The sequence below is a fragment of the Populus euphratica genome, unplaced genomic scaffold (genome assembly GCF_000495115.2).
Source record: "Populus euphratica unplaced genomic scaffold, PopEup_1.0 scaffold224.1, whole genome shotgun sequence".
Classification (NCBI taxonomy): domain Eukaryota; kingdom Viridiplantae; phylum Streptophyta; class Magnoliopsida; order Malpighiales; family Salicaceae; genus Populus; species Populus euphratica.
Window position 1 is genome coordinate 147,635 of NW_011500106.1, and position 23,899 is coordinate 171,533.

General features: G+C 32.5%; 2 protein-coding genes across 2 annotated transcripts; both read left to right on the forward strand.

Annotated features, from left to right (window-relative positions):
• The first annotated feature begins 3,715 nt into the window (after positions 1–3,715).
• LOC105109651 (coatomer subunit beta'-2) lies at positions 3,716–14,690 on the forward strand. Its single transcript, XM_011004423.1, has 26 exons — positions 3,716–3,824; positions 4,405–4,425; positions 4,525–4,586; positions 4,735–4,789; positions 5,595–5,631; positions 5,777–6,102; positions 6,190–6,325; positions 6,571–6,661; positions 7,324–7,392; positions 7,521–7,671; positions 7,781–7,846; positions 8,412–8,600; positions 8,927–9,067; positions 9,155–9,229; positions 9,342–9,518; positions 9,623–9,714; positions 9,812–9,928; positions 10,481–10,595; positions 10,752–10,823; positions 11,363–11,559; positions 11,635–11,728; positions 12,237–12,343; positions 12,591–12,720; positions 13,040–13,258; positions 13,876–13,939; positions 14,403–14,690. The coding sequence occupies exons 1-24, from the start codon at positions 3,822–3,824 to the stop codon at positions 13,211–13,213; spliced, it is 2,697 nt and encodes an 898-aa protein (XP_011002725.1). The 5' UTR covers positions 3,716–3,821; the 3' UTR covers positions 13,214–13,258; positions 13,876–13,939; positions 14,403–14,690.
• A 3,649-nt stretch (positions 14,691–18,339) lies between these two features.
• Positions 18,340–21,797, forward strand: LOC105109640 (nuclear pore complex protein NUP50B). Its single transcript, XM_011004396.1, has 2 exons — positions 18,340–18,470; positions 19,926–21,797. The coding sequence occupies exon 2, from the start codon at positions 19,996–19,998 to the stop codon at positions 21,469–21,471; it is 1,476 nt and encodes a 491-aa protein (XP_011002698.1). The 5' UTR covers positions 18,340–18,470; positions 19,926–19,995; the 3' UTR covers positions 21,472–21,797.
• The last annotated feature ends 2,102 nt before the right edge of the window (positions 21,798–23,899 follow it).

A 23,899-nucleotide genomic window follows, 5' to 3' on the forward strand; every position in this document is an offset into this window, starting at 1 on the left:
AATATCTTTCCTGGCCACAACCAATCCTTTATCTGTAAATTTCTAACAAGACCAATATATCTGAGTTCCTTATTAACCTTTAATCAAATACTAGGTGATGACTCTTAAATCAAGCAAACGAACAAATAAAATCGCCAATAGACACCACGGGTGATGACATATATCATTTTTTGTTTTTATATTTTATATGAATTTACTATGTTTATATAAAGTTCTTATAAAAATAAAGATTACTAGTTATTAGCAACAACATTTAGCCACAAAGATAAAATGAATGTAAATATTTTAAATAAAAATAATAGTTGATGTAAAATATTTGTATATACATCTATGTTTTAAAACTATTATGAAAATTAACTTCTCGTTTTAATATTGAATTAATGTTAACAACTCTTTTTCTATTTATCATCTCATATATTTCTTAATTTATTTTATAAAGCATAAACAACATTTTTTTTATTCTCAGTTAAAATAAAATGATACATGCAAACATATTCATAATATAAATATTTTGTCTTCATATTAGAAATTGACTTAAAATCTTATTCGCGGCTTAAACAACATGTTTGCTTTTATGAATTAAAAAAACTCATGACACGAAATGCATTCACAATATTAACATATTTTTATATATTATGTTCGAAAGTAACTTTAACTTTTATCCATGGTGTACGACATGTGATAAAATTTATATATTACTATAACAAAAGGAGTCACTAGTCCTAATTATGTAATTGTAAAACTGTATAAAAAACAAATCAATGCTTCAATTATAAATTAGCTAATTAGTTAATATTAAACTAGTGGTCCTCGTTATGTTGTGGGTAGGACTAAATTTTTTTAATGTAAAAATAGGATACTCATGTTATGATAATGTTTTTAAAAAAGCGAGAAAAATCTGAAAATCAAATTATTGACTTAAATGAATCCAACAAGTTTGTTTATTTAGAGTCTATTTAGTATTGTAGTACTAGTAATTTAATTTTTCAAAGTGTTTTTTTCTTGATATTATGTTGAAATGATATTTTTTATATTTTAAAATTTATTTTTAGTATCAACATGTCAAAATAACATGAAAATATAAAAAAATTAAAGCAAAGAAAAAATAAAAAAATTCAATATTTTTTAAAAATACTTTTGAAACTCAAAAACAAATAGACTCTTAATAATATGATAAAAATAGACAATAATAATAAATAAATCAATTTTTTGCAATAATTAACTATTAAAAATGAATCGTCAATATCATACTCAGATTAAAAAGAACAAAGAGTCTATTAGAAACACATCGACATTGTATTGTGGACACCTTCTCATCACTAGAAAGAATTTTAGCAAGACAATTCTAATGTTATTATGAAAGGATGCACAACAACACTTAAAATAGTTGCATGCATCGTTAGAAAAACGACTAAAAAAGCAAACCATATAAAATATAATGAAATAAGCATTTATTATTTATATTTAATCAATCAAATTAATTTAATTATTTTAAAAAAAGTGAAATTTAACAAAGATTGATTTTTTAAATTAGTAAAATATCCTATAGAGGGTAAATAAAAGAAAAAAACAAAACCCAATCTTTAATTAAATAAATACTAAATGAGAAATTGAAAAAAAAATGAGCTTAAAAAATGAAAAAGAAAAAATAAGCAAACTCTAACAAATTTTCTAAATTTGAGTTAATCTCTTAAACTTGTAACTTGTGAAATCTTAGACTTAAGATCAATCAAAAAGCTCACTTTCTAATTAATTTAATGTTAAATGATGAAATCAGAAAAAAAATATCATTTTATAAAATTTGACAAGGTAAAAAAATAGCAACAAAGAGAATAAATATTAAATCTGATAAAAAAACTAAAGGATAAAATCATTAAACATATTCAATTTTTAAAAGTTATTTTAAATAAAAAAATACCTATTAAAAGAATGAGAATAAAAAATTGAAAGATGATGAAATTGAAATTTTTTTTATAAAGTCTTTAAAAATAAAACAAATGGTAATTAGAATAAAAATAATTAAATATAAACAAATTAAATAGCTATTTCAAAAATTATGAGTTTTAGAGGTGAAAACAAAGATGAAAGAGAAAAAAAAAAAACAAAAAAGAGAAGAGGCTAACAATATCAAACTAGAGGTATGTAAACTACACATGCCGGTTAGAAAGGGAGGGTCTGCTAAGATATTTTTAATAACATAAAAGGAGGCCGTCAAAATCCTCCTTATATGCTGCCTAAACATGGCGTAACAACGAACACACTAACTTATTCATTGCACTTACTAATGACTTTAATTTTTAAATAATATTTTATATTTATTAAAATATCAAATTATTTTTTAGTCAACTTCATTATAATTAAAAAAACTATAATGAAAATATTTAACAGCCTCAAGCACCAATTAAAGAAAATTTGCTTTTAATGATAATTTAATTATTTTACCCTACTTTAAATAGTAATATTTTGAAAAACTTATTTACATTAGTTATCTTTATACTGACTAATAAACTTTCCAAAACATTTATATTATCCCAATAAGTATTTTATTGATTTTTTTTAAAACAATAAAATAATTATTATACTATTTTAATTAACCGTGAATCCTTTCATCGTAACCAATGTTTTTTCGCTTCCTAATTAGCTTTTAATAACAAAAACCATGGCCTTGTTTTCGGTTAGGTTTCTATAAAGATATTCAATCAAATTATGCCATATGAAATCATGGTTTGTTGGTAAAATTAATTTTGAAATTAGAAAAAAATTATCCGGTAAGCTTAATTTACTATCTAATAGACTAGCTTTTATGAAGAAAAAAAAACGTCACATTTCAATAATATATTGAATTCTTTAAGATCTTTTGTCCCCGAGGGCAAACTTTATGAACCAGAAAAGCAGAGGAGAATTTTTTTTCTTTCATAATTGACTGTCCCATATGAAATGAGAAACAATAGTGCAACCATTTGTCACTCTTACTGCTTTAATAGTAAATATATTTTTAAGTTAGCTTTCATGCATCAAAATTAATTTCTTTTTAATTTAATTTTAATTTTTATGTAAAATATTCAAATTTAAATATCAATATATATGTTAAAATTATTTTCTATCAACAAGAGACAAATCCTCTTAAATGAGAATAACGGAATGATAACGAGAAATTATTAGTTGGATTATAAATGTTGTCTGGTAAAATTAAAATTATAACTTTATATCAAAAATGTTTTTAAAAATATAATAATAATTAATTTTAAATATATATTTTAAAAATATGTTAAAATTATTTTTTATTTTTTAAAAATTATTCTTTATACTACACCTAAAAATCAGTAAAAAAAATATAAAAAGGTAATTTTAAATAAATAAAATTTAAATATTTTAAAAAACATCTTTTTAAACGCGTTACTAAACTGCTTCATGCACCTGCGTAAAAACGCGGCACTTTTAACAAGAGGGGGTGTTTTCTCAAACAACTAAAATAAGAAGACCTACTGGTCAGTCACCAAAGCTCATCCTATCCGCTCCTTCTTCCACGTTGCTAAGTCCGCACACGCTTGGACACCTCTCTTAAAATCGTCAGCGTCCAATTCTCCACATCATCAACAGTAAAATCCAGGATGCAACCTAACTTACACTACACCCCTCCACACTGTAGCTTCCCCCTTGCAATGGCGATTTCGTAAGTTTGTGCCTTAATTTACACACCATTTCTCTCTCACATATTATCACTCAAGACTCGCTTACACAAAACCAAACCCCGCTCTCGCTCTCTCTCTCGGAATTTAGAACCTGATCGTCTGGATCTCTAACTCGCGCGATCTGCAAAAATGGTGAGTTCGTGATCCATTGCCGTTTTTCTATTCACATCCAATTTGTGTTGTCGTTTTATAGCTTTCACTTTCGAGTTCGAGGATGCATTAGATCTGATTGAAGTCTGCGTTGATTTGTTGCTGTTTTCTAATTAAGCTTCTAATTATATAAAGTGTTAGCTTCTATTCGCCCCACCCAATCATTTTCTCTGTTGAATTAATCAAATGCGTTACATTGGGATCGATTGCGCTCTGTTTGATTGCTTGGAATCCGAGGTTCTTGATGTTCGCTTTGATTTGTTAGTGACCAAACGGAGTGCTTAGGTCTTGAGTTTTACTGAGATCTGGTGTTAGGGAATTTGAGTTTTTACATATTTGTGTAATGTGAGTTTTCGAGGTGTGTTTGATTGCTCAAAAAGTGAAGGAATAACCAAAAGTTGTTTTGGTTATGACTTGCTGTGTTTTGAGATTATGATTTTTTTCTTATTTTATTGTTAACTAATTGGATTAATGCGGATTTTATTTTTCTGGATTAATTTGAGATCTGGTATATAATTTCGGGACTGATGTTTTTTTTATATATATGTTTGTGTATTAACAGCCTCTCAGACTCGAAATCAAGGTATTCTTATATATTCTTATATATTTTCAGCTTCAATTCTATGAGTTTTTTTCTTTCTAAAATGACTGAGTAATATTCTGGCTTTGATATTTGGATCAGAGGAAACTTGCTCAAAGATCAGAGAGAGTAAAGTCAGTCGATCTACATCCAACTGAACCATGGTAAATTATATTCTTCTTTTTGCGTGTTTTCTTCACTTAATTTGTTAGTTATTTGAGTGAAGAGAGAAGTTGTAGATATGGTGGTATTTTAACTTGATGAATTTTATAGTTGATGTTCTGTATTAACATGTGATTTGGGTTTCTGCAGGATTTTAGTGAGTTTGTATTCAGGGACTGTGTGTATCTGGAACTACCAGTCACAGGTACGGGAATGTAACCACACTTGGTTTTCTTCGTGATTCTGGTTTATTTACACATAGGATTTTCAGCATTAACAATAAAACGTTTGAAGTAGTTATTGTTATTGATGATCATGATAATTTTCTAAAAATTATGTACATGTTATATCAGTGAAGCAACATAACGTGGAGTAGGTATGGTGTCCCAAGATCATTGTTTCTTATGAGAGTGCTGATAATTCACAATCATCTTCTGTTCTTATTTTTGAGAAAAAACTACAAAGAGAACACAATCCTGGTTTTCCTCCTTAGTTGCTTTCTGTTACGAGTTAGGGCATGAGGGTAACGTGCTTATGGAAAAACTGAACAAGTTACATGTGATTGGGACCGTACCTTATAATACTTTCTCTTAACTTGTGAAGCTGGTTGCTATTTGGATTTGTTTTCATCAGCTGGGAACAAGGATGAAGTACTATACTATTAGGGGTAGGAAAAGCTGCAATATGGTATGAGTTGTTTGCCCCCTCAGCTAATTGATCATGGCACATGAACTGAGAGAGCAAGCAACACATCACACCATATCAATGGGGACCTTTACAATTTATTTTTCCATTTTTGTAGACCAAGTAAGCTTGAGAAATAAACTTTAGCTGCTGACTATCTTGTGAGAAGCTTGTCTTGAAATGTATTTTTGTTTTGCTACAGTCACAAATCATCAGTCAAAAGTTTCTTTTTGTTGTTTTTGAGCTTGAAATTTTCTTACAATTGATTATTTTCTTGAAGTTCTTATTTTTTCCCTTTTAATCTAAATCTTCTTGATCTCCTCCAGACCATGGCAAAGTCTTTTGAGGTCACTGAATTACCAGGTACATTATAATATTCGCTTTATTTATGAAGCCATTGTAAAAAATTCTCTAATACATCATCTCTTTATTTGCATATGATGTGAAGTGAGCTTTCTTCTTCTTTGTAATCTTCATATCTTCTGAGGTTTACATTATGTTTCTGCAGTTAGGTCAGCCAAGTTTATAGCACGAAAGCAGTGGGTTGTTGCTGGGGCCGATGACATGTATATTCGTGTGTACAACTACAACACAATGGATAAGATAAAAGTTTTAGAGGCGCATACAGATTACATTAGATGCGTGGCTGTCCATCCTACCCTTCCATATGTGTTGTCATCATCTGATGACATGCTTATAAAACTTTGGGATTGGGAGAAGGGTTGGGCCTGTACTCAGATATTTGAGGGGCATTCTCATTATGTGATGCAGGTTACTTTTAATCCAAAAGACACCAACACTTTTGCAAGCGCATCCCTTGATCGCACCATAAAGGTATAAGGGGTGTTCTCTGCTGCTAACTTTTTGTAAATGCATTATGTGCTCCACTTGGTTCAGTTAGTTGATATTTCTTTGTTTTAGATATGGAATCTTGGCTCTCCAGACCCAAATTTCACTCTGGATGCCCATCAGAAAGGAGTAAATTGTGTCGACTACTTTACTGGTGGAGATAAACCTTATCTAATAACTGGTTCTGACGATCACACTGCGAAGGTCTGTCCTTCATATATTTTTTTTTTTTATTATTTTTTTTTCATGCTTGATTAACATATTTATAATTCGGTTGATAGGGCAATGATTATATTTGAAGACACCTTATAATATGGGTTTTGTAACAAGCAGTAGTTCATTTTCTTTTTCATTTTTCTCCTTCTGAACGAATGGTTTGAATGGAATAAATGATGTTTTTTCAAGTGATTTTTTTTTAATATACTAAAATAATATTTTTTTTATTTTTAAAAGTCTCTGCTGTATGTTTCCATCCCGAACTTCCAATAATAATTACAGGTTCCGAGGATGGGACTGTTCGTATATGGCATTCAACAACTTACAGGTAATTCTTTCTGCGTATAAACATAATTGTGTCATGTCTGTGATAGCTTTTATGTGCACTTAATTATCTGCTCTACATGGTAACTGGAACATATACATTCTGATTGAAGTAGAACATCGCTTAGAGATGTTTTTTCAGCGCCTTTGCAAGAACATTTGGCAGGTCATTGGGCAACTTCCTTGGATATTATTTTTTTTTTCAATTTTTATATACTTCAATCTGAGATTATGGACTAGTTTGTGTAGGTGTCATGGGCTTCCTAGAGTCTCGTACACCTGAAAAATATTCCTTAGGCACCTGTTTAGTCAATTAGCTTCAGGATTTTAATTTTACTGGCATGTGAAATTGTCATGAATTTCTGCATGTTTGCAGCCATAATTTGATATTAAATTGAAGATTTTTCTCTATTGGTGAATGCACAGCCCAGTATGATCTGAATTAGGCTGATTCTTTGAGTTGTTAAATTCTTTGGGGTTAGAATTAATGCTAAATCTTGAAAGCTCAAGCTAAATAGTTGCATCCTGTTTCTCTTTATTTTTCTTTGTTGTAAACCTATAACATTGCATATATATTGAAATTATCTGAATCTTTGTAATTTACAAGGATAGATTTCTGTTTGCCTTAATGTTTCAGACTTCTAATACATGTTTCATTTCCTACAGGCTTGAGAACACCTTGAATTATGGCCTAGAAAGAGTTTGGGCTGTTGGATACATGAAAGGTTCACGCCGGTATGTGTCTTGATTAGTTTGTTGATGATCAACCCTTCCACCATTTGTGGAATAGTTGAACATCTTTTGAAAATGAGTTTTTTCCGATGATGAGTAAAAGCAGAATGTTTATCAATTTCTTTGTGCAGTATTGTGATTGGGTATGATGAAGGAACCATTATGGTCAAGATTGGTCGAGAAGAACCTGTAGCTAGCATGGACAATAGTGGAAAGATTATATGGGCGAAGCACAATGAAATTCAAACTGTGAACATTAAGAGTGTGGGGGCAGATTTTGAGGTTTGGGTTCCAATTAGACGACCTCATAATTGCTACTTAACATACAATCTTAATGTGAAAAGGTTCTTTTGCTTGGCATAACATCACCCTTTTGTTATCTATGCTTTAGGTCACTGATGGTGAAAGATTGCCTTTGGCTGTTAAGGAGTTGGGAACATGTGATCTTTACCCCCAAGTGAGTTTGCAACTTTTTGGCTCATTCCATGATTTTTTATGTTTTTGTTTGTCCCTCACCTGCACCTAAGGTTCCATCATATTAAGTAAGGCTGCATCGTTTAAAGCTAAATAAATTTCTTCATGCATCTCAGCAGGGTTAATGTAACATCTTTTAGACTTTTTTTAACATTCTTTCTAAGAGTTATTCATTGGTTTAAGAAAATTCAATTGATGTAGCAGCCCAGAGCAGTTGGCCATTTTTTCCTGGTAGGACATAAAGTCTGCAAAATGTCTCCTAAACTCAATTTAGATGCTTGGTAGACAAATTCCTTTTTTTTTTGGTCCCTCGCATCGTTTCCTTTTTCCATTTTTTTGTGGGAGTATTCCTTGTTACATGTATATGCATAGTATCATGGACTAGTTTTTCAAGGTGGAAGGGAAACTTGTAACATGCATAGACATAGCATTAATGGTGTTGAGAGTAAACTAGGAATTTTATTTTTTTTATTTTTTTTATAATCTATCTTGAAATGTACATTTGTGTACATGGGTGACGTACTTTTTCTTCCACACTTATATTACAGACCTTAAAGCACAATCCCAATGGGAGGTTTGTTGTTGTCTGCGGGGATGGTGAGTACATCATATATACAGCTTTAGCATGGAGAAACAGATCATTTGGTTCTGCACTTGAATTCGTTTGGTCTGCTGATGGTGAATATGCTGTTAGAGAAAGTACATCAAAGATTAAGATTTTCAGTAAAAATTTCCAGGTTTGTACACTCTTAGCTTATTTCATGCTTTCTCTTAAATTATTGTTTTGTTCTGGAGAAGTGGAAATTTTTTGACAATCTGGCCTGTATAGAAAAGAAATGTAATATGCCAATCTTCTTTGAGGAAAATTGTTGAACATTCATCTCCAGAGCCACTAGTAATGCTCTCCCGGTTCATCTTGTGATTTGTCTAATCATGCTCAGGCTTATATTTCCTGGGGGCTAACAGAATTGTTTTTTATTCTCAAAACTCATCAATCTAGCTGCTATATAAATTCTTTACTATTATGTAAAGTATGGAATCAAATGATGGTAAATTCTTTCAGGAAAAGAAGAGCATCCGGCCAACCTTTTCAGCTGAGCGTATTCACGGAGGAACCCTGTTGGCTATGTGCTCAAATGATTTCATTTGTTTCTATGACTGGGCTGAATGCAGGTTGATTAGGAGAATTGATGTTACTGTGAAAGTAAGACCAGATGTTTCTCCAATATTATGGGTGTTTGCATACCTTATTCCTTGTGTAATTATTAATGCTTGATCTTGAATATATCAGAATCTCTTTTGGGCCGACAGTGGAGATTTAGTGGCTATTGCTAGTGATACGTCATTCTACATCCTCAAATACAATGTGAGGCTCCTTATTAGATTATCCTCTGGGATTTCTTGAATTGTCTGTACATTCACTTGCTGCCTTCATTTTGCATACATTTATTTTAAATGATGTTTGTTTAATTTTGCAGCGTGAGATAGTTTCATCTTATTTAGATAATGGAAAACCTGTGGATGAACAAGGTGTTGAGGATGCATTTGAGCTTCTTCATGAAACCAATGAACGTGTCAGAACTGGCTTATGGGTTGGGGATTGTTTTATTTATAACAACTCCTCCTGGAGGCTTAATTATTGTGTTGGAGGCGAGGTACTTTGCATCCTTGTGCTTGCCACAGCATTTCCTAAATCCAGATACAACTCGTTTCCGCATATTTGATGTTGCTGTATTGATAGCTAAACCAATTGTTTTAGGTAACCACTATGTATCATCTGGACCGTCCCATGTACTTACTAGGGTACCTTGCTAGTCAAAGTCGGGTGTATTTGATAGACAAAGAATTCAAGTAGGTGTTTTTTTCATATTCGTTTTTGGAAGTTACATGATCTAATTATTGTTCTTTTAACCTTTCTTTGCTGTTTTCTTCTTTGGTTTTCATGCAGTGTCATGGGGTACACTTTACTCCTTAGCTTAATTGAGTACAAGACTCTGGTGATGCGGGGAGATCTGGAGAGGGCCAGTGAAGTTTTACCTTCAATTCCTAAAGAACACCATAATAGGTATTCATCCTGTTTACTTGTTCTTAGATTTTTGGCAAATCGATATTTACATTTGTCCTCTGCAAAATGAGTGGTTTTACAATTGGCTGCTGGGAAATACTGTGTATTTTTGGGTGTTCAACATCAACATTGCTACATGCTTGTCAAATGATTACAAAATAGAAATAGTAGCATGTTTTTACGATTAGATTCTCCTTAATTTCTTCATTTTATGATAATTTATATTATATTTTTATTTTTTGTAGGCTTTTTTTCCTTTTTTTTTTAATAAAAGCATTTTTTCTGTTGGTATGCGTTGTGTACAATTTTTTTTTTGTGCAGCCTAGCAGCATACCCAACTTGTGTTTGTGTTTTGAATGTTCTTGCAATTTCCAAGTTAAGAGATTGAAATGTGATTACAGGGTTTTGGCTATTTGCTTTCCCTTTCCCTTTATAAATGTTTCATAGAATTTCATAATTCTTCATTTGCCTTATTTGTTGTTAGTTAACCAGTTGTGAAGTTTGGCTGTTGAAGTGTTTATTTTCTGATGGACAATTAACTTTGATTGCTAGTGTGGCTCGTTTCTTGGAATCACGAGGCATGATAGAGGATGCTCTGGAAGTAGCTACTGACCCTGATTACAGATTTGAGCTAGCTATTCAGCTTGGTAGATTAGAGGTTGCGAAGGTGAGGTCAATTGATTCTACTTTTGGTTGGACTACGCAATTAGTCATGGAAGCTTTTTTTTCATTTTCATGTTTTTATCTTGTCTTCTTGATATTTGTCATCTCCTTTGGATGAAATGACAACTTTGTGTCTGCTCTGAATGTCTTTCTTTTATAGGAAATTGCCAGTGAAGTGCAGAGTGAGTCAAAGTGGAAACAGTTGGGAGAGTTGGCCATGTCCAGTGGAAAGGTATCGCGTTACTTGAACAGACATTTAATTGCCAGATATAATTATGGTGTTCACTGCAGTAAACTAATACATAATATCTTATCCACCCTGGGTACATTGTATGATGAGATGGATAACAGAATGAAGAATTGTTCTCCCACTTAACCCATAAAAAAATTACTTGGTCTTTGGAGCAGCTGCTTGAAATGATAATAGTCTGTGTACTTTGTTTTTGATTGAGGTTAGGCCAGTCAGATGAAATAGTTTGATTTAACAACCTTCATGAATAAATGGACAAATAACACAGCAAACCAGTGCTTTTGTTGGATTTTAGATCTTGTTTTTTTCTTTTTTTTTTGCTCCGTGGGTTGATTCCAAGTCACATTTCAGGCAGAATTCTGGGTTACAGTTTTGCTCTGATTATATCTTATTTTGAGTTATTGTGCTGCAGTTGGAAATGGCTGAGGAATGCATGAGGCATGCAACAGACTTATTTCAGGCAGCATTCTGGGTTACAGTTTTGCTCTGATTATATCTTATTTTGAGTTATTGTGCTGCAGTTGGAAATGGCTGAGGAATGCATGAGGCATGCAACAGACTTGAGTGGTTTGCTGCTACTATATTCTTCCTTAGGAGATGCTGAAGGGATATCAAAGCTTGAATCCTTGGCAAAAGAACAGGGGAAGATAAATGTTGCATTCCTGTGTTTGTTCATGTTGGGCAACGTTGAAGACTGCCTCCAGTTGTTGGTGGAAAGGTAATTTTCTTTTGACTACTTAAGATTAGAATGGAGGTTATTTCAAATTGAGATACTGAAGCATTATTCTGCCAGCAATCGGATACCTGAGGCTGCTTTGATGGCACGATCTTATCTTCCCAGCAAGGTTTCAGAGATTGTTGCAATTTGGAGGAAAGACCTGAACAAGGTATCTTGTGTTTTTGTTTCACTTAGAATACCTAGGGTCCCTGGCAAGTCTGTATGAACTTCCCCTTCTCCTTTTCTACCTGTATCCAAGTATGTGAAATTAGTTTCTTACTTATTGAGCAATGCTTCCATTGGTTTACATAATCAAAAAGCTTCAAGCAAATTAGTTCAAGAGAGAGAATTATTCAACTTCAAGCAACATTATATTGTAAATCTTGCCTGAGATAGCTTGTGATGGGCTATAATTCATTATGTTTCGTTTCCCTGAGAAATACTTTCTCCGGACTCCACCTCACTCGGCTGTTATACAAAGAACCCTAGTTACCAGTTAAAAAAATTATGTCTGTTATTCTATTATTATTGATATATAAATATATATTCCTTGTTATTCTATTCAAGATTTCCACAATAATTATTTTTTTTCTTAAATAAAGCTAACATGTCCCTAGATAATTTTTGAAACATGCATATCAGGAGTCTTGTAAGTCCTAGTTTGTATTTCTTTATAGGTCAATCCAAAAGCTGCAGAATCTCTGGCTGATCCTGAAGAATATCCAAATTTGTTTGATGATTGGCAAGTTGCTTTATCTGTCGAATCTAGAGCTGCAGGGACAAGGTACTTTTGTAGGGCACACATGCGTACACCATGAATTCACATCATGGCTGATATTGTCTTCGAATGAAATGTTTCTTCTTAACTAGTTGCAATGCATAACTGATTAGTTTAGCTGAACAAGAATCTTTCTTTCCAAATTCCCTAGAATTGATAATTTGGGACAATATCCCAAGAGTTACAAGGGAGCTCATGATTTTAATGTGAATTTTTGAATTACTAGTTTATTGATGTCTCTGTGCTCCTGTAGGGGTGTGCATCCTCCTGCAGAGGACTACCAATACCATGCTGATAAACCTCACATCACCCTCGTGGAGGCTTTCAGAAACATGCAAGTAGAAGAGGAGGAACCTCTTGAAAATGGAGACTTTGATCATGAGGTATTTTGTCAATTGGGTGTTGAATCGCCTTTTCATATTCAGCTGCCTTTCTTCATTCCATCTATGCTAAGGTTATGATGATGTTATGAGATGTGCATTTGCATTTCCTCTGCCAGGAAATCTATATCCTAATTATCAATGCCGTGCATTTAACCTACTTCAACCTCACAAAAGCTCACTTTTAAGGAGTTTGATGTTCAAGTGGTTTATAAATTCTTGATTTTCCTTAAAATTAGGGGTGCAATAAAGCATTATTAACTATTATGGTTTTCAGATTTTGACCTTTTTTTATCCTTACATGTAACTATATTCATCACAGGCTGATGAACAGAATGGAGACGAACATAATGCCGAGGAACAGAATGGTGAAGAAGGGAGCCAAGAGGAAGCAGTTGTGGTGGATGCAGATTCCACAGATGGTGCTGTACTTGTTAATGGAAACGAACCTGAGGAAGAGTGGGGTACGAATAATGAAGAAACCCCGTCAGCCTAAAAGCAAACTGGTTGGGGCAGTGTGAAAATCCAAATTTTGTCTCTGGTGATTAATTGATTCTAAAGTGCCATCTCTAACTCCCGATCTCACATGTTATTTTTTCTACCACTACCACAACTAGTAAAAAATATTTGTTTTTGTTTTATCAAGGTGCTATGCTAGCACTATTTCTGTCTGGCTCACCAATATCTGACACAAAGTTTAGGTCTAGTCAGGCTCAGGTGGTGCTAGTTTTCTGACCGATGACTGGGTCTTAGCCTTGCAAGTTCTAGCTGTTATTACTCTTTACATGTATTCATTTTTGAACAAGCATGCATCTAACATATGGTAGTTGAGGGCCAATCCAATTTCTGACTTGAATTTATTTACTACTTAAAAACATCTCTAGGAGTGTTAGACTACTTCCAACCACTGCTGTTAGATTTAAAAGTGTTGAATTTATGTTAGCTATCCACTCCTTGTGATTTCCATGTGCTGTTGGTTCTAGTTTTGTTACAATATGTGCTTGCATTTTGGCTCTTCTCTTTGACGTTTGGAAAATTTCAAATTTATCTTGTTGAGGTTTTCAAAAAAGTTGTTTTCCTTTTAGTGGAGTCATTTGTGATTTGAGTGGGTGGGTATATGGCATCTTGGTCCTTACTCCTTTACCCATTTTGTTGCAGTGCTTACACCACATCACTAGGTCTTCTTTCAAGTCAATCGGTCCAGCTGTATTAATCCCGTAAGGTGAGCAAAGCATGCTTTAGATATAATGGATAGGTTTGTATAGAGAGATGAACAAGTTTGAACAGAGCATCGGTATGCAACCAGAGTGCTTGTTTGGTGGAAAAAATTGAAGAAACTCCACAAGAGTGGGATCCGGCAGAAAGTTCGAATATGTTTTGGATAGGGCACTTTAGCATCATTTATGTTGATTGTGCACTGTCAATTTGGCCTCCTCATTGCTGAGATTGATGATGATTTTTCAGAACATTTCAAATGTGGTGATTTTTTTTTATTGCCTTGGAATTATGATTGATTTTTGGTTTATAGTTGCATGACGATGAAATGCAGTAAATGTTTACCTTTGCTACATGCTTAAAGAACAGAGTAACTTAAAAGATATCGGCTCTATTTTTCAATGATAGCAAATTTACTTAAAATGGTGGTTTCCTCCCCCTTTATTGTTTATCTTCTTGGGTGAACTCAGGTTTCTTGCTGGATGCTTGAAAAAAGGTTATTATAGGGATCGGTTGTCTCTTTCCAGGTGGTGTGGCTATATAGCGCATTGAATTTTGTCATGGAAGATTTAGTATAAAGGATTCCTAGTTTCGTTTATAATTGTTGATGTTTAGCATATTCTTTGAGGCCCTCATATTCCTGAAGTTTCTTATTGTGAATGTACAAAGTTGAATTAGAGATTGCTCTCATCCGACTCCCTTTTGCCTCGAATATTATTTATTTGAAACCCAATGGTATTCTTGTTGTGTTTTGAGAATTTTTTACGTGTGTAATTCGCCATGTACACATACTTGAAGAAACATGATTTTTGTTTGTGGCTCCTTTCCTGGTGCTCATGCGAGGGTGTTGGTGGCACTCTATCAATAATTGCCAGGTTCTTCCATGTAATGATTCTTACATCTGATGAATAGATGTCGAAATGCTGCGCAGATAAATCCGACTTGTTATCAATAGCTGTGTAAAATGCACTACTGTGATTTGGCTTAAAACCTGTTTAAGCTCCCTGAAATCCTATTTGATGCAAATGAAATGTGTTATAAATAGGGTAATGGTGTTTAAAAAACTGGTTTATCTGTATTATTTGCACTATTCAATATGTTTCAACTCGTAAGTTAGATAATGTGGATTTTGCAGGGTGAAAAATCTAAAAAATAAATGTCGCGGGTTGGGGTGGTGTGTTGAGATTTTTGAAACCTGATGATGAACTTTATCTATCTTGAATAGCCTGTAACAATAAATTTAACTTCTTGTTTTATATTCTGTTTTGGTTATAACTTATAATTGGTTTTGGCTTAATTTATTAAGTTTAAATTTTAGTTTTGATTAAATTCAACATATGAAAATTAGTTGGATTTTGAGTTTTAAGGTGATTTTTTATGTTTTATTGTGGCCGGATTTGTCTCACAAGATTTCTACAGTGTTTTGTTGAAAATAAAGTTTTAAATAAATAAACAAAGAATATTAATTTTCCTGCTATCATATTAGCTAGATTTTAGAGATGAACCAATTAAACTTGTAAAAATATATAGACCATGTGCTGGATGTTGTTTAATTGGATTAGATGCTAGGTCTGGGCTACAGATCTAATAGTTTGGCCTATTTTTTTCCTTTTTTTTTATTTTTTTATTTTGATTTTTTTTAAAAAAATACATTAGTTGATATTTGTTTTTCAAATAAATTTTGGGTTTATGCTAGTTTGTGATGATTTTCTTAATAATATCATGTGTGTTTTTTTTAAAAAAGATCATATAGATTAATTTTTTAATATTAATTTTTTAAAAAAAGATTTTTAATATATGTAACCTTGTATTTTTTTTTATATTCAATAAATTTTATGTGTGTTGATTTTTAGTATAAATTTTATTTATTTTTTTATTATAAATTTTTTTTGATAGAAAATTTTATTAAATATAATAAGGTAAATTGCTTGTATTATGAAGTTAAATATTTCAATATTCATTTATTGTCTATTTTTTTACAACTTCTCGGTATTAGGGATGTTTTATTTTTTAATTATATTTTTTTATCGTGTAATTAAATAAAAAATAGTTTTGAAAATAAAATAATTTTGCTGGAGTTCATAACTTGGTTTACAAGTTTTGTGTGCTATCTTGAGTTACTTAATTCATAGGTTTGACGAACTCACTTATAAATTGGATATATTTTTTTAGTTTTTGTTCTATTAATTATTTTTTTATTTTTTTATCAATATTGGATTAGTTAAGAAATAAATTACAATATTTTTTTTTTGTTTTTTTAAGGTTATCAATGTCTCAGATAAATTTTTATTTTAGATTGACGTTTAATTTTGTGATTATATATTTTTATCATATAATTATAAAAAAAAATTTATTAAACTTAATGAAGTCTGTGACATGATTTGTTTGGGGACTAAAATCAATATAATATATTATTGTCTCAATAGTTTTTGTGAAAAAAATTATTATTTTAAAGTTTTATTAAAAGTTAAGTTATATTTTTACTAGTTATCAAAATTGTATTTTGATTAGTGAAATCAATTAATTTTATTTTGATCAATTTTTAAGTAATTTAATTTAAAATTCGAGTTAAGTAGAAATTAAATTACAAAATTTTAAGATTGACTCAATAAATTAAGTTTAATAACACACTTAAAAAATTATTCATAATTTTAATATTTTTTTACATTTTAAAAAATTTATTTAACGCGGACGTAGTAATTATATAAAGTAGTAGTTTCGGTGTAAACTCAAAGAAACTTTAAGAATATATATTAAAAGGACGTGACTTTTGGTATGGAAGAGCTTGGCAATATAATTATGGTTTTTAAATATTTGCATTCTAAATAAACAATTATTTGAAAGATCTGTTGTTAAAATTGTTCAAATCAATTATTAATATAAAAATATTATTGATGTGTTATTTAAATAAAGAAATATCGACACTAATATGATATCTTAAATCTAATGAGGGGAATGTTGAATAAAAAAAAATGACACCCACATGATATTTCACACTATCAAAAAAATTATTATATATAAAGAGATACACTAATAAAATATTTTTATTAGTAGATTGTTATGAATTTTTTAATTAAATATACCTTTATAATATTCATTAATAAATATTAATAAAAATATTCTTTCATACAAATCATTAGTAATTACTAATGGATTCATTAATAGACTAATAAAAATCTTTTTGACAAATGTTTTCTATCCGTGAATTCATAGGAAAAATTTATATTGATAAAATATAAATATAAATATCAACAAAAAGTTTTGTTAATAAATTTAAAAATTATGGTAGTTTCAAATCTAATGAAAACAAGGCTGAGCCGTGAAAAAATATTATTTGCTTAATATTTAATTTTTTTATATTTTAATATTAAAAATACAATTTAAAAAACAAAAAAATTATTATCTTAATATATTTTTTAAGGAAAAAAAGAAACTTTAAAGCAGGCCCGATGAGCAGTAAAATGCATCTACACGCACGCTCACTTACGTTTTTGTGAATCTTCATGGAGTCCCTTCTATTTATGACCTTCTGCAGAAAAGGATGACACCAGAATTTCCAATGATCTGGCTACACTCTGCCAAATGCCTGGGTCCTTGTTTGGTATGGATGTTACATCATCGATTAGTTTTGAGGCAAAATAAAATACTCTGACAACTACAATTAATTAGGTGGGTTTTTTTTTTTTTTACTAAATCCATAAGAAAAATTATAATAAAAATTAAAAAATTTAATAATATATTATTTTTACAGATATAATTATTAATAGGATTAGATCCATCTATTAAATTCATTATTAAATTTATTTATAATATTTAATTTATTATCTAATAAGTAACCTTCTTCTCTTTTCCTTTTCATTATAAATTTGACCACATTCAAATTTTATTAAGAATTTTTTTTATTTTACACAAGTAAAATTATTCATTTTTTTAAACTTAATTTGTAAAATATTAATTTTTATTGCACACACACACACACACATATATATATATATATATATTTATACATTATTTGAGTGTTTCCTTGTATATTTTCAAACATGTTTTGCCCGTACTCTTTTTTAATGACCTTAACGCAAAGAATTGTTAGTACAAGTTCAGGCTCAGCGAATACTGATGCCACATTATTAATTCAAAAGGGTTTAATGGTCCGAACAAAAAAACAGTAAGTAGAAGAAGAAGGTTTCATGGTCAGATTTGAAAAAAAACACAAATAAAAATGGTTACGTAAGAAACTCCAGATTTTGAACTCTAAAGGCCCAATAATCGGCCCAGTAAACACGAATAATCATTCAACTCCAAATTTCCTAAAAGAAACCAAAAGAAGGGGGGAAAGAGAGGAATAATAAAAGGTAAAAATACAAAGGGGACCTGTTTAAAATTAAAAATGAAAAGGGTCCCCTTGGTCTCTCTGACATAATCCATATCCAAAATAATAATAATAATAATAATAATAGAAGCATTAGAAACCCATTTCCTCGTTTTGAAGTCTGGATCTCCTTTGCTAGGGTTTTGCTCCAGCTTCCTCTCCAGCTCTTGTAAGTCTCCACCTTCGCTTCTTCGTACAGAATCTACTTATTTGTTTTCTCTCCTCTCTGCCTGTTTGTTTCTCATTGAGAATTTCCCTTTTCCTCTTGCAAATGTTCCGAGTGTTAGGGTGGGGTGCGTGTATCCTCTACTCTTGTTAGTGGCTTGGTTATTTTTTTGTTGGGTGTCCCAGCTCACGAACTGCAGGTTTAGATTAGATTGTTAGTTTTGTTATTTCTCACCTTCTGTTTGGTTGGTGGGAGAATTGAAAGAAAGTGAAGAGAATTTCTTTTTGAATCCGAGATTTTATTGATAATTCTTCGCCTTACCTTTTTCTTTATTTCAATTAATTAGGGGGGAGGTAGGTCTTTTTTTTATTTTAATCTGATGGAGCTGAGCTGTAGCTTGTTTCTTTCAAATTCAAACTATTTTCCTTTAGGGTTTTTTTTTTTGCACTCTTTTGACTTGCAATATATTTCTTTTACCAGTTATTTAGTTGCTGATGCTCACCTTTAACAAATCATTTATATGCTGTCCGTTTTGTGTGATTTAACTGCCATTCATTTTAACTCTGAGACTGTTTCAGAGTTCAAATTCATTTTTTTTACTGTATATCCTCGCATATGCTTTGTGGTTCGTGGCAATCTTAAAGAAGTCTAGAGATGTTTAATATAATTTTGAGATGGAATTCTTATAATTATGAGGGAAGAGGGAATGATCAAATCATTGTGTGTGAAGGAGTTTCCTTATGAATTTGTACACTTCTAACTGGGATGAAGATAAAAGGTTTATCATGATTTAATGAAAATTCCATCTGGTTAAGTTTGTTTCTGTTCTCAATTATTAATTTAGGTTATTCCTGCTTTCATTTCTCAATTACTGATCCTGGACATGATAGTTGGATGTGAGATAGCTAGCTAGGCTTTGAGCCTTTTCCTGAATGTAACTCTGGTTTAAGCAATCAATGTCTTAAGAGCCTGACATTTTGTGTTCTTGTTTATTTTTGGGATAAAAATATCATCCAGACTCTGTTATGCATAAAGTATAGTAAGAGCAGTTTCCTGTTGTGTCATAGGTTGTTTGTGATGCATGATTTAGAATATTTAACCCTCTATTACCTTCCATTAGGGATATACTGAAGTGGTATTGACAAATCTTTTACTGGGTTTAAGTAATGAAGTCTTAGAATACATGAGAGCAGAAAAATTTGCAGGTTTATTTTTCAATTTTGTATTTTGATTATTAGTTTCCTTCCCATGTTAGTAACTTTATGGACATAATTGAGGGAGACAGTTTGTTTGACATTTCTTACTAAATGGAACATCAAGCAGTTGGATTTTAAATCATTCGTTGCTCTAGTTTCCACAACTTTAGCTCTGCCTTCTACACTTGTCACTTATGTAGAAAGAATGTGCTTTGGAATTATTTGATAGTCATGGTGAGAGATAAAATCTGTTGATATGCAGGATTCATCTTCACCCTGTCTTGTGGAGATAACAGTTCATAAGTTTTTAAGGTTTTTGGCTTCGTTTGACAATGGGGGATGCAGAAAATTCCCTTCCTCCTTCAAAGAAGAGAGCTGCTGGAAGGGAGATCTCCAGAGATAACCCTGGTCTTGATGATGATGACTCTGTCGAGCAAGAAACTGGGACTTTCAAGAGAGCCAGTGATGAGATACTGGCAGGCAGAAGAATTGTGAAAGTTCGTCGCAACCAAACCACATCAACTCCATCATCCAATCCATTTGCTAGCATTCGCCTAGTTCCTCCTACTGAGCCAATTGCAGGCACTGCTGTAGCCACAACTGAAGTAGTTAGTACTAGGCAGCAAATTTCAGAAGAAGGGAAAAGTGATGTTTGCGAGGATGTTGAAAAGGGTAAAGGTGAGAAGACTGAGCTGTCAGAGAGTGAGATTGATAAGCCAGTGGCTGAAAGTGCTGAAGATAAGAAGAATGTTGTAGATAAGGAGAAAAGTAAGGAACCAGAAGGAAAGACTGATGAGCCTGTGGCTGAGACTGCTATGGACAAGGAGAGTGTGGAAGATAAGGGAAATACCAAAGATGAGCCAGTGACTGAAATTGCTACAGATATGGAGAAGAGTGAGGAATCAGAGGGCAAGGCTGATGAGCCAGTGGCTGGGATTGCTATAGACAAGGAGAGTGCGGAAGATAAGGGAAATAACAGTACAGTCAATGAGGCAACTGAATTGAAGGTGGATAATGAGAAACCATCGGAAGATGAGACTGAGAAAGAAAAGGCTACAGGAGATGATGATGCAGAAAATCAAGATAAGAAGGATAATGGTAATGAAAATGTTGATCAAAGTTCTGAAGGTGCCCCTTTGAATTCATTCCAACAGCTTTCAAGTAGCCAGAATGCTTTCACAGGGCTTGCTGGAACAGGGTTTTCGACTACTTCGTTCACCTTTGGTTCATTTCCAAAGGATGGCTCTGTAATGGGTGGTGGTTCTGGTTCTCTGTTTGGGCAGAAAAATGAACAACCTTCTTTTGGATTCGGCCTCTCTAACAATGGAAGTTCTTCACTGGCATCTATTGTCTCAAAGACAGAGGGAACTGGTTTTCCATCTATGCAGGAGGTTCCAGTTGAGACAGGGGAAGAGAATGAAAGAGTGGTTTTCTCTGCTGATTCAGTGTTGTTTGAATTTCTCGATGGTGGCTGGAAGGAGCGTGGAAAGGGAGAACTCAGGGTCAATGTATCTACCACTGGAGCTGAAAGAGCCAGACTTCTAATGAGAGCTAGGGGTAATTTCAGGTTAATTCTGAATGCAAATATTTATCCTGATATGAAGCTTACAAATATGGACAAGCGTGGTATCACTTTTGCCTGCATGAATAGTATTGGTGAAGGTAAGGACAGCCTTTCCACTTTCGCACTGAAGTTCAAAGACAGTTCCATTGTGGAAGAGTTTCGTGCAGCTGTCACTGCACATAGAGATAAAGCACCTGTAGCTCTGAAGACTCCAGAGAATTCTCCGAAGGCTTCTGATGAGTGAGGTGCCTCACATTGAACCGCATAAAAGTGTTGTACTGGAAACCGTTAACTGTTCTTCATTGAAGAGAAGTATTACTTTCAGGTTATCCTGATGCCTTTGTAGCAGAGTTTGAAAAGGTGCACTCCCCTTTTTGTTGTTGAACTTCGGTTTAGTCTTCAGGAGAATGCTCCTTATTTTAGGTTATTACCTGCTTCAACTGCATAAATTTACAGCTGAAAAGACACGGAAAGTTTTATAGTTGCTCCCTTGCACAAGGGATACATATATCGTATTGCATTGTTGCATGTTGAATGTTTACTGGACGTCCGGCATGAATTTATCCTTTAGGTGTCTCAAAAGGTGGTGATGGTTTTCTCATCTTAGCACACAACCGACAATAAAGTATAAAAATATGTTAAACATGTAAATGAGGATATTGGTGTCAAGGACAAAACCCAAGACCAGATGAGAGATCCAACAACCTCGTTCACAGATTGGGAAAACCCAACCTCACCTTAATTTGCTTACACACCTGGTGAAGCAAGCATCATTTTGCGAGCCCCTTTGAAACTCCAACCTAGCTACTGCTTTTTTAATTAGTTCCATAAATTTGAAATACTTTTTTAGTTCCGTTAATGGTGGTCAACTTTGGTGTTAATTTATGATTCAAAATCTCCCGTGTTTTAATGGTGGGTTGTCTGTGACGTGGAGGGTGAAGGAAGGGGATACATTAGTGGGGGGAGCTGGGTTGTTTGGTGGAGGAGGAGATGAAGGGCTGCTAGCCTGCTATGTTTGGTGAAGGAGAGAGATGATGAATTGACAATGGCAACGACTGAGGTTTGAATGGCAACGGAGTGTTAGAGAGAGTTGTGGGTGTCAGGTGCAATTGATTTGGGTGATGGTGGTCGTGAGGAGGAAGGTGACCATGCTAGTTTTTATGATAATAGCTGGTGGTTAGGGTTTGGTGAGGGGAGGGGGAATGGAAAAGGAGTGAGAATCTCTAATATAATATGTACAAGGTTAGGTTTTTTTTAATTGTTATTATTGATTTGAAAATCTTTGTTGATTTAGAATGTAAATTTTATGGACAATTGCAACTTAAACCAAATAATTTTTTTTTGATTTTTTTTTACCATCTCAATCTATTTTTTCTAGTTTTTGAAGAAGAAAAAAAAACATTTTGATTGTACTGTTCTTAAATAGACCAGCCAAGTGATATCACGATGATATATTTTAGTGGCTAAAATAGGTATATTTAATAGTTTTATCTCTCCCAAATATTTTTTGATATATTTTTTTTTCGGTTCTTAATTTTCAGGGATTGAAATATAAAAAAAAAATTTAAATCAAAATGTGAAATGTTAAAATACCAGGGATTAAATAATAGATAAATTAAAAGATAGATGAACCAAGTTGAGGTTTCTTCTTGCTAATATTAAAATACACTCTATTTTATTTTGTTTTGTTTATTAAATTTGGTTCTTATCCTATGTATAAAAAAATATAAATAAAAAAACATTTCAATATATAAAACCATGATAATATGGTTTGTTCAAATTTTCCACTTTGATATACTACAAGTAAAATATGATGAGCACTAAACTTTGATCAAGGACTAACTTGTATTTTCACAAACTAAGCATTTGAACAGAATTACAGAGTACTCCTACAAGAGAGAAAACAGACAAATTGCCGCAATCCATGGCACCAATAATCTTAATAGGAAAATTATTGAATAATTGTGGAAATTATGGAGTTGATAATTTAATATAAATAAATAAATATTAAAAAATTTGTTGATATTTTTTTATATAAAAAACAATGAGGTCGTTAGAGTTAATGATAGTGGTTTTGGGTGTGTTACACGAGCTAATCCATTCATTTTGCCAAAAGAATTGGCGGCGTTCAATTCAAATCCTTTTTCTAGAGGGTGTTTGTTTACACGACAGCTTTTGTGTTTAAAGCAAACCGCAGTTTCAAAGTGTTTAATTTACTGTTTGTGGGACTAATGAAAAATTACATTGCAATCACAGGTTTGCTGACAGCAGCTCTCCCCTTCTCCTATGGTCTCTCGACTGTTCACTTGTGCCACTCTAGGAAAGGAAGACACGAAGCAACTTTCCACAAAGGGTCATTGGTATTGGCATCATTGCCATTTCGGAGGCGGAGGGAGGAGACAAGGGGGGCGGAGAGGGTGAAGATGGTGGGATGGATGGAGTGGTTGAAACGGTGGAGGTAGAGAAAGGAAGGAGAGTGGAGGATGAGAGACCAGCGGCGACAAAATTGGGAAATGGAAGGGAGGGAAGAGGAAGGGACTCTGGAGAGGCATCCTAGAAAAAGATCGTCTGGAAGAGTAGAGAAAGTGATGGTGAAGACTGTGGTGATTGGGTTTGGAGATAGAGGGTTGGAGCTGGGGTCTTGCGGGTTTGAGAAGCAAGATTTCATTAGC